General features: G+C 50.8%; 1 protein-coding gene across 1 annotated transcript; it reads left to right on the forward strand.

Annotated features, from left to right (window-relative positions):
* The first annotated feature begins 2,798 nt into the window (after positions 1-2,798).
* DLX5 (distal-less homeobox 5) lies at positions 2,799-13,829 on the forward strand. The gene is made up of 3 exons (XM_069648544.1): positions 2,799-3,348; positions 6,899-7,083; positions 12,946-13,829. Exons 1-3 carry the CDS (start codon positions 2,928-2,930, stop codon positions 13,282-13,284), a joined length of 945 nt encoding a protein of 314 aa, XP_069504645.1. The 5' UTR covers positions 2,799-2,927; the 3' UTR covers positions 13,285-13,829.
* Positions 13,830-17,337: the final 3,508 nt, after the last annotated feature.

The following is a 17,337-nucleotide window of genomic DNA, read 5'->3' on the forward strand; positions in this document are numbered from 1 at the left end:
TAAGTGCAGAGTCTGTGTAATACCTTACTATCTCTATAGACTGAATGACGACTATACAATTTGTAAAGGCACAGGTGAAAATAAGCTTTGAATTCTACATGTCAATGTATTCAACCAAGTTGGGCAAGATGGACAGAATTGTAATATTATTCTCTAAATTGTGATAAAAAGAGTCCCCCTGATGAAGAGAGAACCTCTCGAAACACATTGGGGCCTGACCCTTCGCTACTATTTTTTGATGATTGATGATGTTTTATCACTTCATTAAAATTATTTATTTTTTTTACTAATCAAAAGAAATGTACCTAAAATAATAGTTTATGTCTTACGTTGTTCACTTTCCCAAATAACAGCTACATTTGTTTCATCTGAGACAGAATCTTTCCTTCTGAACAGGAAGGCCTATATATATACACATTGTTTGGGGATCAGCCCAAGATAGTGTGCAGGGGACGGGAGTTTCCTCTTTATGGTGCTCATTCCTTGGCTCTTATGTCTACTGTCCATGGGCCAGGACAGCCCTTTCTCTCCTGCACCTTTATCTCATACAAGTACCAGATAACTCTATAAAACTTGAGTCAGATACATTTTATTATCTACATAAGGGTGTGCATAGTGCATTATTGGATACACTGAGTGGAGAGAGCACATGTGCTATTATTCTGGCAGCCCTTGTTTTGAAATAGGGTTATTTTCTGTCCATTGAGGAGAAGCCAGAAAGTCTCCACTAACAGCTAAATTGTGTGGTTGGTGAGGCTCTACGTTAATGAGTTCCCTCTGTTGATATGCCTAAAGTTATCCCCTGGCAGCTCTGGCTTTTGCTAGAGATTAGGCTCTCTGCTAATCGCTGCCGTTTGATGACATGGGTGAAGTTCTCCCCTGGCAGTTTTGTTTTTTGATAGAGATTAGGCTTTCTGTTAATCACTGCACTCTGCTGATATGGGGTAAAGTTTCCCTGTGTTTACCGATGCACCCCCCCCCTACAGCTTTGGCTTGTGCCAGCTCTAGAGTTTTCTGGTGTTTATGTATTTACCCCCAACATCCCACACTCCCTGACAGCCTTGGCTTGTTCCAGCTCTAGAGTGCTCTAATGTTTATGGATTTACTCCCGACACCCCAGCCTCCATTCCTGGCAGCCTTGTCTTGGGCCAGCTCTAGGGTTCTCTAGTGTTAACTGGTGTACCCTCTCCTTCCTGGCAGCCTTGCCTTGTGCCAGTTCCAGGGTTCTCTAGTGTTTACTGGTGTACCCTCTCCTTCCTGGCAGCCTTGCCTTGTGCCAGCTCCAGGGTTCTCTAGTGTTTACTGATGTACCCTCTCCTTCCTGGCAGCCTTGCCTTGTGCCAGCTCCAGGGTTCTCTAGTGTTTACTGATGTACCCTCTCCTTCCTGGCAGCCTTGCCTTGTGCCAGCTCCAGGGTTCTCTAGTGTTTACTGGTGTACCCTCTCCTTCCTGGCAGCCTTGCCTTGTGCCAGCTCCAGGGTTCTCTAGTGTTTACTGGTGTACCCTCTCCTTCCTGGCAGCCTTGCCTTGTGCCAGTTCCAGGGTTCTCTAGTGTTTACTGGTGTACCCTCTCCTTCCTGGCAGCCTTGCCTTGTGCCAGCTCCAGGGTTCTCTAGTGTTTACTGATGTACCCTCTCCTTCCTGGCAGCCTTGCCTTGTGCCAGCTCCAGGGTTCTCTAGTGTTTACTGGTGTACCCTCTCCTTCCTGGCAGCCTTGCCTTGTGCCAGCTCCAGGGTTCTCTAGTGTTTACTGATGTACCCTCTCCTTCCTGGCAGCCTTGCCTTGTGCCAGTTCCAGGGTTCTCTAGTGTTTACTGATGTACCCTCTCCTTCCTGGCAGCCTTGCCTTGTGCCAGCTCCAGGGTTCTCTAGTGTTTACTGGTGTACCCTCTCCTTCCTGGCAGCCTTGCCTTGTGCCAGCTCCAGGGTTCTCTAGTGTTTACTGGTGTACCCTCTCCTTCCTGGCAGCCTTGCCTTGTGCCAGCTCCAGGGTTCTCTAGTGTTTACTGATGTACCCTCTCCTTCCTGGCAGCCTTGCCTTGTGCCAGCTCCAGGGTTCTCTAGTGTTTACTGGTGTACCCTCTCCTTCCTGGCAGCCTTGCCTTGTGCCAGCTCCAGGGTTCTCTAGTGTTTACTGGTGTACCCTCTCCTTCCTGGCAGCCTTGCCTTGTGCCAGCTCCAGGGTTCTCTAGTGTTTACTGATGTACCCTCTCCTTCCTGGCAGCCTTGCCTTGTGCCAGCTCCAGGGTTCTCTAGTGTTTACTGATGTACCCTCTCCTTCCTGGCAGCCTTGGCTTGTGCCAGCTCCAGGGTTCTCTAGTGTTTACTGATGTACCCTCTCCTTCCTGGCAGCCTTGCCTCGTGCCAGCTCTAGGGTTCTCTGGTTTACACTGCCCCCCTCCCCCCCTCGCAGCCTCCTTGGCTCGCAGCTCTAGGGCTCTCGGGTGCTCCCTGCTCCTGCCAGCCTCGGCAAGGGCTCGAGGCACGTCTCCTGGGTGCTCCCTGCGGAGGGGACTGCCAGGCGCCGCGCTTGCCTGTCCGTCGCGTGTTGTTGCAGCGCGGGCTTGTTGCTCTGAACTCGTCGGACGGGTTAGGGTGTTGCTGCTTCAGCGGCTCGGGATGCTCCTGGCCAATGGCACCCGTTCCACCCCGCTGTGCGTAAGAGAGCAATTTAGGCTCGAGCCGAGCCTATGCCGAGCAGTGTGCCAGAGCCCCCGCAGCCATTCAGAGGTGCCCCCTCCCTCGCCCAGCCGCGCCCTCTTCTGTGGAGCCACCCCTCCCCGCCCCCAGCAGCCTTCTGCTGCTGCTGAAAGTGCCTGGCGCGTCGCACAGCCCCTCACACACTCCCTCCAGTACACAGGACTCCAGCATGGCTGCCTGAGCGCCCCTCCACCTCCAGCGACCGCAGCCCCCTCCCCCCCCCAGGGATGACAGCAGTGTACGAGCGCCGGCTCCCCACCACCATCCGAGCCAGCGACTTCCAGGCGTCCTTCCAGAGCGCGGCCGGCATGCACCACCCGTCCCAGGAGTCGCCCACTCTGCCCGAGTCCTCGGCCACGGACTCTGGCTATTACAGTCCCGGAGGTGGTGGCGGCGGCGGCGGTGGCGGCGGCACGGCGCACCCCCCGCACCACGGCTACTGCTCGCCCGGCTCGGCCGCCTACGGCAAGGCGCTCAACGCCTACCAGTACCAGTACCACCACGGCATGAACGGCTCCGCCGGGAACTACCCCGCCAAGGCGTACGCGGAGTACAGCTACGGGAGTCCCTACCACCCGCACCACCACCCGCACCACCCGCAGTACAGTGGAGCCTACAACAGGGTGCAGCCGCCCCCCAGCCAGCCAGGTGAGGCCAGAGAGCAAGCAGGGGCTGCTGCGAGGGCGCGGGGGTGCAGAGACAGGGTGGGGGAGGAAGAAAGAAAGAAAGAAAGAAAGAAAGAAAGAAAGAAAGAAAGAAAGAAAGAAAGAAAGAAAGAAAGAAAGAAAGAAAGAAAGAAAGAAAGAAAGAAAGAAAGAAAGAAAGAAAGAAAGAAAGAAAGAAAGAAAGAAAAGTAACAGTTAAGGAGGTCGCGTGAGGGGCGTGTTGGTGCGTGTGTGATGCGGTGTTTTTCTGTGCTGATTCTGACGTGCGCCGCTCTTCTGCTCGCGAGCTCTGAGATGCACCAAGGAGGTGGCACTAAGTGAATCCCTGGATAGGCCCGCACAGGTCCCAAGCCTACCCCCGCACTGGCACCAGGCTTGTGCTGGCTCGTTCTCTCTAAATATCCATTTATATACAGTCCCCCGTCTCTCTCCCCGGCCTTGCTTTTCCTTAGTCTTTCTCTGTCCTAGGGAAAGGAAGGCCCCATCCTTGCGACCGCCTGTTGCTTTTTAAGGGTGTTTTGCTCCATGTAGTCTTTCTGGCGGTGCTTGCGCGCCTGCCTCCTCCTCGCCGACTTTGCCCTTTCTCTTGGCGCTACGTGCCTGTACTTGTCTGACGTGTTCTTAGGTGTCTGTCTCACTGTCTGTTTTCTCTGCCTCTCTCACCCACCCCACCTTGTGTGCCTTTGTGTTTTCTTCTCTTTGTCTACCTGTCTCTGATTGTCTGTTTTTGTATTGGCGTCTCTCATCTCTAAGGCTTCGCCGCCGTCTTCTCGCGGGTCTCTCTATTCCTCGCAATTGTTGCTGTATTTGGCTGTATTTGCCCACCTCTTTTATTCTGTGCCTACGTTTGTCTGTCTGCTTGTCTCTGTCCCCATCTCGCGTATTTCTCTTTTTCTGCGTCTTTTCTGTCTTTGCCTCTCACCCCCTCGATTGAGGGATCCTTGGCAGTCCCAGTGTCACGTCTCCGTCTCCCTCTATCTCGTGTGTGTCTATATGTCGCCTTGCTTCTGTGCCCAGTCTGTGCCTCTCTTGGCGTTTCTCTTCTGTAACTCTGCCAGTGTCTATCTCTCCTATTTCTGTCTGCTCCGTGTTTTTAGCATCTCCCCTCTGTGGCTCTGTCTGTCTCGTTTTTTTTTTCTTTTCCGAATAAATGTCTTTCTCTCTCTCTCTTTTCAGTCTCTGTCTCTCTCGCTGTGTCTCGCTCTATAGTTCTCGTCCCTCTCTCTCTGTTCCCTTTCCTCTACTCTCCACTTGTGACATTTCTGCCTCGCATTGCCTGGGTGGCTTTTCAGTCTCGCCGCGTCTCGATCTCTGTCTATTTCTGTCTCGCTCTGCCTCTGTGCTGTCTTTTCAGTGTCGCCGCGTCTCGCTCTCTGTCTATTTCTGTCTCGCCCTGCCTCTGTGCTGTCTTTTCAGTGTCGCCGCGTCTCGCTCTCTGTCTATTTCTGTCTCGCCCTGCCTCTGTGCTGTCTTTTCAGTGTCCGCGTCTCGCTCTCTGTCTATTTCTGTCTCGCCCTGGCCCCGTGCTGTCTTTTCAGCCGCTGTCTCCCCCTTTATCTTCCGTGCACCGCCGAGGCGCCTGGAGCCTGAACCAAAACAAACCGCAGGCATACTTGCGAGCCGCCCGGCAGCATTCCCGCGCGCAGACTTCACACGCTGGAAACCAAAGACACACACTGGGGTTAGCACGGCAGCAACACAAACACGCAGGGGGAGCAGGCGCTCTTCTGAAACGGAGTGCGTATTTATACTTTTGGTTTCCGGGCGTTGCGTTTTATGATAGAATATGCACACACTGGAAAATGTGGGGACTCCAGGGGCAAGAAGAAACCAAATGAAATCACTCAGCGCGACGCGGGGGCTTTAATTCAATGAAATCAATCAGCGCGACGCGGGGGCTTTAATTCAAAGAAATCACGCAGCGCGACGCGGGGGCTTTAATTCAAAGAAATCACGCAGCGCGACGCGGGGGGCTTTAATTCAAGGCACACGCAGTTGTAATATAAGCGGGCGTCTGTTGTCGGATTGGCCTTGGTTTCATTTTGGGGCCCCCTTATGATGGAGGGACCGCAAAGGGGTTGGAACAGTGAGGGGTGAGATGCAGTATTGTACCCAAGGTGTTTGGGGGGTGGGGTGGTAAATTAGGACTATCCTTTGCTGTTTTATCCAGGGGGGTTCATCGGGTGTGTTGCTGTTTCAAAGAGACCTTCACTGATATGAAATTGTATTCATATCTCGCTCATACACAAGTGTTTCAGAGCGCGACCAAGCAAAGGGAGGGGAAAGAGGGAGAACGAAATAAACAACGGTTTTACTAGGCCCAGTGACATTAAGAACACGCAAGTGCATGGGAAAGGGAAAAGGGGGGAGTGCGTGGAAGGGGGAGAAGTGGAAAGTGCGACACAGAATGAATAATAAGTGTAGTAAATAAATAAAGGCAGTGCATGCTCTTTCGCAATTGCTTGTTTCGGAGGACGGCGCAGCCAGCGCGGTCTCATCCCCTGCCCTGTATTCCGCGCACACGGGTCTGCTGGCGTCGGTGTGTGTATGCGAATCCCCCTAGTTTTGCCACGGCTGGAGACAGCACGCGAGGTTGTTTTGTTGAATGTGGTTATATTTCCTTACAATCTTGCCAGTGCGGGGGCTTGCACTGTGTGGTCTGGTCTCTCGGAGAGAGGGGGGTGCTATCTTTAGTCCGGCTGTCGCAGCCTCTTTCTCATCTGACCACACCACCACAACCGCACGGAGCCTACATTGCACGGCCCTTTCTGGGCCTCGTTTGAAGTGTCTCTCGCCGGCTCCAGAGCCTGTTATTTGCCTGGGTCTGCGGCTGCCCACGGACTCGGCGTGGTGCGAGGGTGCGCCGGGACTGGAGCCCGGGCGACCCTCAGGCCCGTGGGGCGCGGCTGCTGCCACATGTGGCTGTGAGCACAGCCAGCACCACGGCCTTTCATTCCAACCCCACACGTTTTCAGTGCAATAGAGTGGGGGCCGCAGTGCACTCTCCATTAGAACAGAAAATACTCGCGTGTCGCTTTTTTACAAAAAAAACATGTTTTTACATTCTCCCTACGGAAAAAATATTTATACTTCAGAAATTATTATACATAGGTTTAGAAATGTAACATTTCGTTTGAAGCTTTATAACAATTTCTGAAGTATAATGTACTATATATATATACACACACACACACTATAAATATATGTACGCATGTATACATGTGTGCATTTATGCATTTGCCATGCAGATGCGATGTTATGAGACGTATATCAGAAGGTATTACTTAATTGTAAAATACACGTGTGAAGAATGGCTTGACGTTGTCAGCGCTTGTGTTAAGACCAAAAATTGTAAATAAAGAAAATGTGCTCGTCACGCACCGCTGTAAATGTGTTATGCATTCTTTTTCACGTGTCTATACAATTTTTTTTTAAAAAAAATGCAAATGTAATAAAAATGCATGTGTGCACCCCAAAATGTACCGAGTTAAACTAAATAACGTTCCTTTTTTTTTGGTCGGATCGTGGTTTAGAAAAAGAAGTGTCCGAACCGGAAGTGCGGATGGTGAACGGCAAACCAAAGAAAATCCGGAAACCTCGGACTATTTATTCCAGTTTTCAGCTGGCGGCCCTGCAGAGGAGATTCCAAAAAACGCAGTACCTGGCGCTGCCCGAGAGAGCGGAGCTGGCGGCCTCCCTGGGGCTCACCCAGACACAGGTAACTCCCCCAGCAGCGCGGGCACCTGCGCGGCACGCGAACAAATGTAAGAACACAGTTAACTCCTCTGTCACCAACATGGCTAGCGCTATGTGGCATGTGTAAAAAAAAGCCATGTACATAGGAAAAACTCACCGGCCCGACCACCTCACGGTGACAAATCTGCGCGAGCGCCTCCGCCAGCGCTACTTGCTGTACGTAAAAAAAAAAAAAAAGTATGCAAACTGGTAACTCCTGTCACCTGTGTCGGTCAACACCGCCAGTTCTATAGGCCATACATAAAAAAGGCTTTTGCACTGGTAACTGACTCCCCGTGCTCCGACGCCTTACCGTGTGGCGCTCATCTCTGCGGACACACTCTAACATATTCAAAACACATATATATCCATGTACAAAGGTAACTCCCCCGGCTCGGGGTAATTTACGTTACCGAGGAAATTCTTACGGAACCGTGTTCCATACCGTGGGGGAAACAATGCGCGTGCACAGGTACTGTGCGTATTAAAAAGAGAAATGCAGTCGTGTAACGCCCCCGCCTCGGGTCACAACATGTTAAAAACCCTCCGCGGTAATTCCTCACGGTGGCCTCCTATACATCTTATTACACACGCCACAGCCCCGCTGCACCGTAAATGTACAGAGAATAAATACACTGTGCGCCTGGCCATGAAAAGTGTACACGAGTAACTACACAGCCCGCATGTGACTGCGCAAACACTGGGGGCCTAATTCATGGACTTTTTTGCCCGGTTAAAAGTGACTTTGCACTTCTGAAAAGGAACTGCACTGCCGCACAAACCCTGATTGATGAGACTGTGCAAAGTGTATTTTTGCAGTGCAAAGTCAGTGTAAATTCAGTGCAAAGTGCATGGTCATTTTTGCAGTACAAAATGACTGCACTGACTTTACACTGCAAAAATACACTTTGCACAGTTCCATCATTCAGGGTTTGTTTTGGCAATACACATTTACTTTTCAGCAGTGCAAAGTCAATTTTGAACCGTGTAAAAAAAAAATCTATGAATCGGGCCCTATATGCACGCTAATCTTTCCAGGCTCTGTGCATAGTGCAAGCTGCATAGCGTAAATACCCGGGCGAAATGTGCCTAATAGTTAGCAAAGTGGACGGGTAATCCCGCGCACCTCGTGGCATGTATTAAACAGAAGGGTCCCTCTGCCCCGCCATAGTGAAGAAAACACACGTGTTCCTCCTCCGCCCTTAAGTGGCGAGTAGGGAAAAGTGTGAAGCGGTAATTCACACGCACGTAGGTGTAATACACTATACTATCGCTGGTGGCAGTGTCCACTCAAGAGTAATAATATCGACTGATTAAACAGCCTGCCACCCGTGCAGTGTGAGCCGTGCAGTAAAGAAGACACACTAGCCGGTATAAGGACTGTATTGCCCTGCCCCCCTCTCTCAAGTCAAGACGGAGGGCCGGCATGTGTCCCGGCTATAGGTGTCTTCTCACAAAGAGAGACAGTTCCGCTCTCCTAAGTCAGAGGCCGGCATGTGACCCGGCTATAGGTGTCTTCTCACAGAGAGAGAGACAGTTCCGCTCTTCTAAGTCAGAGGGCCGGCATGTGTCCCGGCTATAGGTGTCTTCTCACAGAGAGAGAGACAGTTCCGCTCTTCTAAGTCAGAGGGCCGGCATGTGTCCCGGCTATAGGTGTCTTCTCACAAAGAGAGACAGTTACGCTCTCCTAAGTCAGAGGCCGGCATGTGTCCCGGCTATAGGTGTCTTCTCACAAAGAGAGACAGTTCTGCTCTTCTAAGTCAGAGGGCCGGCATGTGTCCTGGCTATAGGTGTCTTCTCACAGAGAGAGACAGTTCCGCTCTCCTAAGTCAGAGGGCCGGCATGTGTCCTGGCTATAGGTGTCTTCTCACAGAGAGAGACAGTTCCGCTCTCCTAAGTCAGAGGGCTGGCATGTGTCCCTGCTATAGGTGTCTTCTCACAAAGAGAGACACTTCCACTCTCCTAAGTCAGAGGGCTTCTATGCGTCCCGTCATGGCAGTCTTCTCACAAAGAGAGACAATTCCATTCTCCTAAGTCAGAGGGCCGGCATGTATTCTGGCTATAGGTGTCTTCTCACGAAGAGAGACAGTTCCACTCTCCTAAGTCAGAGGGCTTCTATGTGTTCTGGCATTAGGTGTCTTCTCACAAAGAGAGACAGTTCCACTCTCCTAAATCAGAGGGCCGGCATGTGTCCTGGCTCTATGTGTCTTCTCACGAAGAGAGACAGTTCCACTCTCCTAAGTCAGAGGGCCGGCATGTATTCTGGCTATAGGTGTCTTCTCACGAAGAGAGACAGTTCCACTCTTCTAGTCAAGACAGGGAGTGGTATATATCCTGGCTATTGGTGTCTTCTCAGAAAGAGAGACAGTTCCGCTCTCCTAACTCAAAGTGCTGGCATGTGTCCCGGCTATAGGCGTCTTCTCACAAAGAGAGACAGTTCCGCTCTCCTAAGTAACAGGCCAGCATGTGACCCGGCTATAGGTGTCTTCTCACAAAGAGAGACAGTTCTGCTCTCCTAAGTCAGATGGCCGGCATGTAACCTAGCTCCAGCTGTCTTCTCAGAAAGAGAGACAGTTCCGCTCTCCTAACTCAAAGTGTTGGCATGTGTCCCGGCTATAGGCGTTTTCTCACAAAGAGAGACAGTTCCGCTCTCCTAAGTCAGAGGCCGGCATGTGTCCCGGCTATAGGCGTCTTCTCACAAAGAGAGACAGTTCCGCTCTCCTAAGTAACAGGCCAGCATGTGACCCGGCTATAGGTGTCTTCTCACAAAGAGAGACAGTTCTGCTCTCCTAAGTCAGATGGCCGGCATGTAACCTAGCTCCAGCTGTCTTCTCAGATAGAGAGACAGTTCTGCTCTCCTAAATTAAGACAGGGGAGTGGTATATATCCTGGCTATAGTTGTCTTCTCAGAAAGAGCGACAGTTCCACTCTCCTAAGTCAACGGGCCGGTATGCGACCTAGCTCTAGGTGTCTTCTCAGAAAGAGAGACAGTTCTGCTCTCCTAAGTCAGAGGGCTTCTATGTGTTCTGGCTTTAGGTGTCTTCTCACAAAGAGAGACAGTTCCGCTCTCCTAAATCAGAGGCCGGCATGTGACCTAGCTCCAGGTGTCTTCTCAGAAAGAGAGACAGTTCCGCTCTCCTAAGTCAAGACATGGGAGTGGTATATATCCTGGCTATAGTTGTCTACTCAGAAAAAGCAACAGTTTCACTCTCCTAAGTCAACGGGCCGGCATGCGACCTAGCTCCAGGTGTCTTCTCAGAAAGAGAGACAGTTCTGCTCTCCTAAGTCAGAGGGCCGGCATGTGTCCTGGCTATAGGTGTCTTCTCACAAAGAGAGACAGTTCCGCTCCCCTAAGTCAGAGCGCCGGCATGTGTCCCGGCCATAGGTGTCTTCTCAGAAAGAGAGACAGTTCCGCTCTAAGTCAGACGGCCACGGCATATGTCCTGGCTATACGGAGATGCACTCTCCTAAGTCAGAGGGCCGGCATGTGTCCCGTCATGGGTGTCTTCTCACAAAGAGAGACAATTCCACTCTCCTAAGTCAGAGGGCCACGGCATGTGTCCTGGCTATAGGTGTCTTTTCACAAAGAGAGACAGTTCCGCTCTCCTAAGTCAGAGGGCCTCGGCATGTGTCCCGGCTATAAGTGTCTTCTATGTTCTACCTATAGGTATTTTCGGATAAAGAGAGGCATTTCTGCTCTCCATAGTCAAGACAGGGGGCGCTATATGTCCTAGCTATAGATGTCTTTACAAAAAGAGTCAAGAAGTGGGGCGCAGTGAGTCCTTGCCATAGGTGTCTCCTCAGGGCGAGTGATTGTGCAGGCTCTTCTCCTTGGAAGTTAATAATGTGAACTGGCGATTCCCCGCGATGATTGTGGGACCGATTCATGGAAGGTTTTGCACGGTTCAAAGTGACTTTGCACTGCTGACCTGATTCACGGAACTGTGCAAAGTGCATTTTTGCAGTGCAAAGTCATTGTGCACTGCAAACATGACTGTGCACTGTCTTTGCACTGCAGAAATACACTTTGCAAAGTCCCATGAACCAGGGTAGGCGGTGCAACGTCACATTTCAGTAGTGCAAAGTCACTTCGAACTGCGTAAAACAAAACTCCATGAATCGGGCCCAGTGTCTTCTGGTGACGAGTGAGCAGGTACAAGTTAAATGCGCGAGTTCTGCGCGCCCAAAGGTGAGGAAGGGAAGTAGAGAGCCCCCCGCCCCCCAGGCTTAGTCAGTTCCCAGGGGAAAAAATGCCTTTGTTCTGCAAATGTGTCCCCGCCCCGCGGGTGCGGCTGACGGGCTAAGTCATTGCAAGGCGCCCCCTAATCCTGAGGCCTGGGACCCTCTTTTGTTTAGTGCCCCTATGTCCCTGTGCTGGCACACTGAAACAAACACCCCGAGGGCACCCTTTTGTCTTGGAATGCGTAGGGAAAGGGCCATTCAGGTTGCTGCGTGACGGGGGTCCTCTGTGTGGTATTAATGTCATGCCAGCGCTGGCTCCGGCCACACCGGGCACGACACACGCATGTGCCCCCTACACCTGTGTCCCTGGAATACACGGGACCCATGCGCGTTCTCTCAGTGTGGTACCCCGTGTCTGCGGGCACGTCTCTCGTACCCCCACATCCTAAAGTGTTTTCTAGGCCTAGAACAAAAGGGCGGATTTGTTGCAGAACTGGGGTTGCAGGCTGGGGACATATATTATTTGTCTCTGGTTTGCACTTTGGCATCATTTAAACGCATTCTGCACCCCCCCCCCCCCCCCCCGCACCCAAACTGCCCGTAGGCAGGCGAGACCTGGGGCGTGATTTACAAAAATGATTTAACATGGGGGGAGTCCCATTGAAAACATGTTTGTAAATCAGGACACCACGGTCATGTTTTCCACAGTAACAATCCAGCGGCAAAATATCAATAATCTTTCCGTATAAATGTCTCGCGAGACCCACGACAATCCCGTGCATTTCCGCTATTCTCAAAATCCCATCTGATTCGTTCACATCTGCCAACTCCTGGAAACAGTGTCGATGTCTGGCCGTGATTTGAACTATACGGGAACCCCGCAATAACGTGGCACCATTCGAATGGCCTGTGGGCCAGTATTATGGAATAAAGGCCCACAGATAGTTTCTTATTGGGCAGAAATGCCAGCAGAGCTGCGTGTCACCTGCCACCCACCACGTCTTACCCACAAACCCCCTAAAAACACCAGCCCTAACTCAGCATGCTGTCTGCTGGGATCCGTTTGGAGCCTAGCGCTGCGCGCAGTTGGCTTTTGTTTGGGCCAGCAGCGCTGGAAGCATTTTGTTCGAATTTGCACAGCGTGGCCGGGAGGGGTGGGGGTGGCATCATTATGTAAACAGTTAAAGTAGAAGTGAGTAGTTTTACATGCACGTATCTTGAGTAGGGGGGCTGCACATCGTAGGGTAGTAGTCTTCAAACTGAAATGTGGGGGTAGCACCCCCGGAGGATGTCTCGCGGATGGGATCGGGTCGAGACTATTCTTCTGGGGGGGAAGGGGGTGAGTGTAGGGGGGGTATATTGATAGCAAACGAAAGTTGTTCTTTTTTTGGAGGGGGTCATTATCCATATTTGTACTCAGTGGGGGAGGGGACCTCAGCATAAAAAAACGTGTATATGGCTCAGCTCCTAACGTGTATTTACGTCTGATGTATGTCAGTACCCCGCCACCCCGGGGCAGACACTAAACGGGTTTGTTCTTTACTTGGGAATGTGCTTTGTGTTGTTGTAAGCGCTGTGTGACCTTGGCGTGCTTCGCTGGTGTGCTCTCGCAGATGAAATCTCAGTATCCCATTCTCAAAGCGATCTCCCCTTTGATTTTCAGGTGAAAATCTGGTTCCAGAACAAGCGCTCCAAGATCAAGAAAATCATGAAGAACGGGGAGATGCCCCCGGAGCACAGCCCGAGCTCCAGCGACCCCATGGCCTGCAACTCCCCGCAATCCCCCGTGGTGTGGGAGCCGCAGGGCCCGGCCCGGCCCCTCAGCCAGCACCCGCACGTCCACGGCCACCACGTGCAGACGTCCAACCCCTCGCCTGCCTCCAGCTACCTGGAGACGCCCAGCGCCTGGTACTCCGCCGCCAGCTCCATCAACTCGCACCTCCAGGGGGGGCACAGCTCCCTGCAGCACCCGCTGGCACTGGCGTCTGGGACACTGTACTAGCCCCCCCTCCCCGGGGCGGACGGATCTGCCGGACAATCGGGACAATCCAAGTAGGTCGGTCTCGGCGAAAGGCTGGTGGGCCGGGGAAGGGCCCGCCCGCCCAATGTCTGATGGGGAGCGAGGCTCGAGAGTGACTCCGCGCCAGCCCTTCTGGCCTGCCGCCAGGGGCCCACCCGGGGCCTGCCCATACCCTTAGTGGCCAACCTGGCCCTGCTCTCGTGGGCTGCTGTGTGCAACTCCAAGGGAGGAGTGATGTGTGCACACCGCGGAACCGCACACGGAAAGATATACCCTCGACCTGTACACACGTGTTGCATGTAATTTATTGCATCTCCCTGGAGACTTTTTTTATTATTATTTTTTTTTTTTACAGCTGGACTCGTGCAACTGTGGACACTTTCAATGGTGCCTTGACATCTATGACCTCAACTTTTTTTCCAGAGACTTTCTTTTTGTCAACCTTTATTTTAACCCTGTACATACGTGTAGATAGATGAATTAACTGTATATTCTGGATAAATAAAATTATTTCGGCCATGATTAAAGCTTCTGATATGTCACTCCCCGAGTTGATGGATGAGGCACGTCCTTGTTTTGTTTGTAACTGGTCAACGCCACTGCATATCCAACCAAGGAAAAAGCGCATTGAGGCCACACAAGTGGGGAAAGAGCGCTATACAAATAACCAAATACAATAAAAGAAGCAGAGAGGGCCTGATTTACAAACTTTAAGCAGGCCCATTGAGTGGTTTTGTGATGCAGGGCAGTGCAACAATCGAAATCTGTCCACACTGTACGTTGTGTTGAAGGGCTTTTATTTGACACTGGTGAACGCTGCATCGGGAGTGATAGGCAGGGGCTGGTGTTCACTTCTGTGTGCAAAGAGTTTAGTATCCTTGTAAGTAAGGTGTTTCATGATATGATATGATAGTGTATTTATATAGCGCCTATACTCAATGTGTTTCAAAGCGCTTCAAGGCAAGGGTGAGAACAAGGGAAAATACAATGACATTTTTACAGGCCATCAACAGTAAGGATATGAAATCACATGACATGTTTACCACATCCGCTGAGTACTGAGGAAGGAAGCATACACAGAAACCCACGCGCACGATGCTGTAGATGCAGCCCGCTTTCAAAACATGCCAACATGCAAGTGTTCCCCACCAATGCACAGCAGTCTGCCATGACCACTACTCCTCACTGCTAGAAAATACATGCATGTGGCCTCTGGGGCGCTTTCACCTTTCTACTTTTTGTGCACAAACACACACATCACATACATGTAGTATACATGACACAACAGAACATCGTCATTTTAATGCATATTGGTGCGTTCATGTGCTGTGGTGACAGTAGTCGGTGGTATCTTGCATTATATATGCTCTGTGTGCTGTTGGTCTCTCTCTCTCTCTCTCTCTCTCTCTCTCTCTCTCTTATTTGCGCCGTTCAAAGTGAATTTGCACTGCTGAAAAGTAACTTCGCACTGCGGACACAAACCCTGAATCGTGGAACTGTGCAAAGCGTGCTTTTGCAGTGCAAAGTCAGTGAAAGGTCATTTTGACTGACTTTGTACTGCAAAAATGCCCTTTGCACAGTTCCATGAATCAGGGGTTGTGTCGGCAGTGCCAAGCCCGTTTCCAGCCGTGCAAAGTCACAGAGCCAACTAGCAAGATCTCACTCAGGTTCGCAGCTAACGTCGTTCCCTTGACTAGTGAAAATAGCGTCTCTACCGGGTTGTTCCAAGTTACAAGAGAGCGCTGATTTATTAACGGATCACCACTGATCCTTTCTGGAAAGAACCGTACCGTTTTTCCCGGTCACTTGACAATATGCGCATGTTTTTGCACAGTGAGCGCACCTGAAGCGCGCCTGATAATAGAAATCCCGAAACGCATTTATTCGCCAGGAGATTACGTTCTCGGTATAAAATGGTGCTACAGCAACAGTGCGCCGCACGCCACTGGGTGAAATGTGCGCAGCGTCTTTGCCTCCTCCTCGTAAAACAGAACCGCACCTTTTATTATGTCCAGCGCCTTTACCCGACACACAGAAAGCGTATATTGTACATATTAAGATTAACGACTGGGCGCTTTAGAAAAAAAAAAAACACGAGGCGCTTGTGGAATTGAAAAGGACTGCCCGATTCAGGCCCCCGCTCCGTCGTTTGCATATATTGACAGGGTCAGTGTTTCTTTTTTGCTGTAGCTCCAGGATTCAGGACGCACGATTAATTATCCGCGCAATATTCCACTGTGTAAAAACACTGACCCAGAACCGGGGCGCGCACCTCCCGGCGCGAAGAAAGGCAGCGCGGCCTGATTTATTGCAGCACCGAAAGCGGAGGCAGCAAAAGAGGCAAAGGCAGCTTTAGGGATTCGAATGAAGCAAATGGCGTCCTGTCAGCTGAGCATTTCAGTAAAAGCTGTGCGCTGCTTGCAGGCGAGACCCGAAAAGGCACGCTGGCTCCCCTCGGGTGACTGTACCTGTCTCCCGACCCCTCCCCTCCACCCCCCTGGCTGCGTGCCAACTTTCTTAGCCTCCATTACTCATACCGCCATGTCCTCATAATTGCGTTTGAAGCGTTAGTTTGGCCCGAGAGTAGAAATATCCATACATGCAAACAGCATGAATAGACACATGCCTGCGCAGCAACACGCGGGCCAGCTTGCTCGCAGGTATACACACACGCGTGCATTTTACTTCTCTGAATCCCAGGGGCGGGTGCAAAGGCCGAATGCTTTGCACAGATCCCCCACGCCCGGACCTCTCGCTCCCTACGCATGTGAACCGCTACGAGGTTGTCTTGTTACCTGCTGACACAGGGGCAGGTTCGTTCGTGTGAGGGATGTACACAGCGCCCACCTCGCTGGGAAGCGCTGCAGCGCCGTGCACAGGGGCTGCACCCTGCGGAAACATCTTAACAAGATTTGCGATGTATCCACCTGCGTTCATAGTACATCATGCGCATTCGGCTTGGTTCAGCAGTTAATAGAAATACCCTCCCCTCCACCCCCAGAAAGAAACAGGCAGAAAGAGAGACGTTTAAAATGGATGTCTGCTATTTGTTAGACACTAGCAGACTTGTAGATCATACCGCATTGTTCCATGCATCAGGACGGGGTGTTATTGACATCTTGCAGTTTGAAACTGCAGATGTCTGAAGTGGTGTGCGCTCCAGATCTGCCTGGTTTTCACAGTTGCTCCTCTGCAGTACCATGTTATGTCATGTTGATCTATGGCGTCACAGATGCTTCCTGCAGCGTTCAGCTCGCAATCTGCTGCAGGTGGCTGATTTTTGCACGCAGCGCTAATTGCATGCATTGTGTTTTTTTTTTATTATTTAAAGTGCTTTTCATGGAGGACAATGGCTCTTACTGACACAGGGTCGCATTATCAAAACAATTGTAGCCTGCACATGCATTTTGCAAATGTGCAAAACTTTTTTTGCACATGAATTTGCATTAGAACAAGTGCAAATGGCATCCTTGCACTAAGGCAGTAGTGCAAACATTGTTTAATATATATATATATATATATATATATATATATATATATATATATATATATATATATATATATATATATATATATATATATATATATATATATAGGACAGCATTAATAGAAAGTGCAAAGTTTACGCAGTGATATCCCCTGTTTGGTAGACTATAGTAAACCAACATAGGAAAAGTCTATCATACTCCATGTGTGTGATAAGTAGGAGGCGTTTTACCTATTTTATTTTGAAACTGCAGATTGTCAATGAATGCGCTCTGTTCTCAGAAAGAGCTGGGCTTTCGGAGCTGCCCTTCTGCAGTAAGCAGCTAACAATGGACATTATTACATGCATGGCATTGTATGATGTTTCCGTGACGTTAGGTTGGTAATTCAATACCTGGGATTAATCCACGTGCTGCACATCTGCTCGCTCGCAAAGTGCAGCTCGCAAAGTGCAGCAACGGGCAGCTGGTTGCGCTCAGACCCAATCGCACGCAGTGTTTTTATTTTGTGGAGCCCTTTGGCAGGCTTAGCGAACATTACATTTCATTG

Source organism: Ambystoma mexicanum, chromosome 2q (assembly GCF_040938575.1).
Source record: "Ambystoma mexicanum isolate Mex_15411 chromosome 2q, UKY_AmexF1_1, whole genome shotgun sequence".
In the NCBI taxonomy this organism is placed as follows: domain Eukaryota; kingdom Metazoa; phylum Chordata; class Amphibia; order Caudata; family Ambystomatidae; genus Ambystoma; species Ambystoma mexicanum.

Coding starts and splice junctions, on each gene's coding strand:
- DLX5 (XM_069648544.1), top strand. CDS start 2,928: ATGACAGCAGTGTACGAGCGCCGGCTCCCCACCACCATCCGAGCCAGC. Junction 3,349..6,898: donor GCCGCCCCCCAGCCAGCCAG/GTGAGGCCAGAG, acceptor ATCGTGGTTTAG/AAAAAGAAGTGTCCGAACCG. Junction 7,084..12,945: donor TGGGGCTCACCCAGACACAG/GTAACTCCCCCA, acceptor TTTGATTTTCAG/GTGAAAATCTGGTTCCAGAA.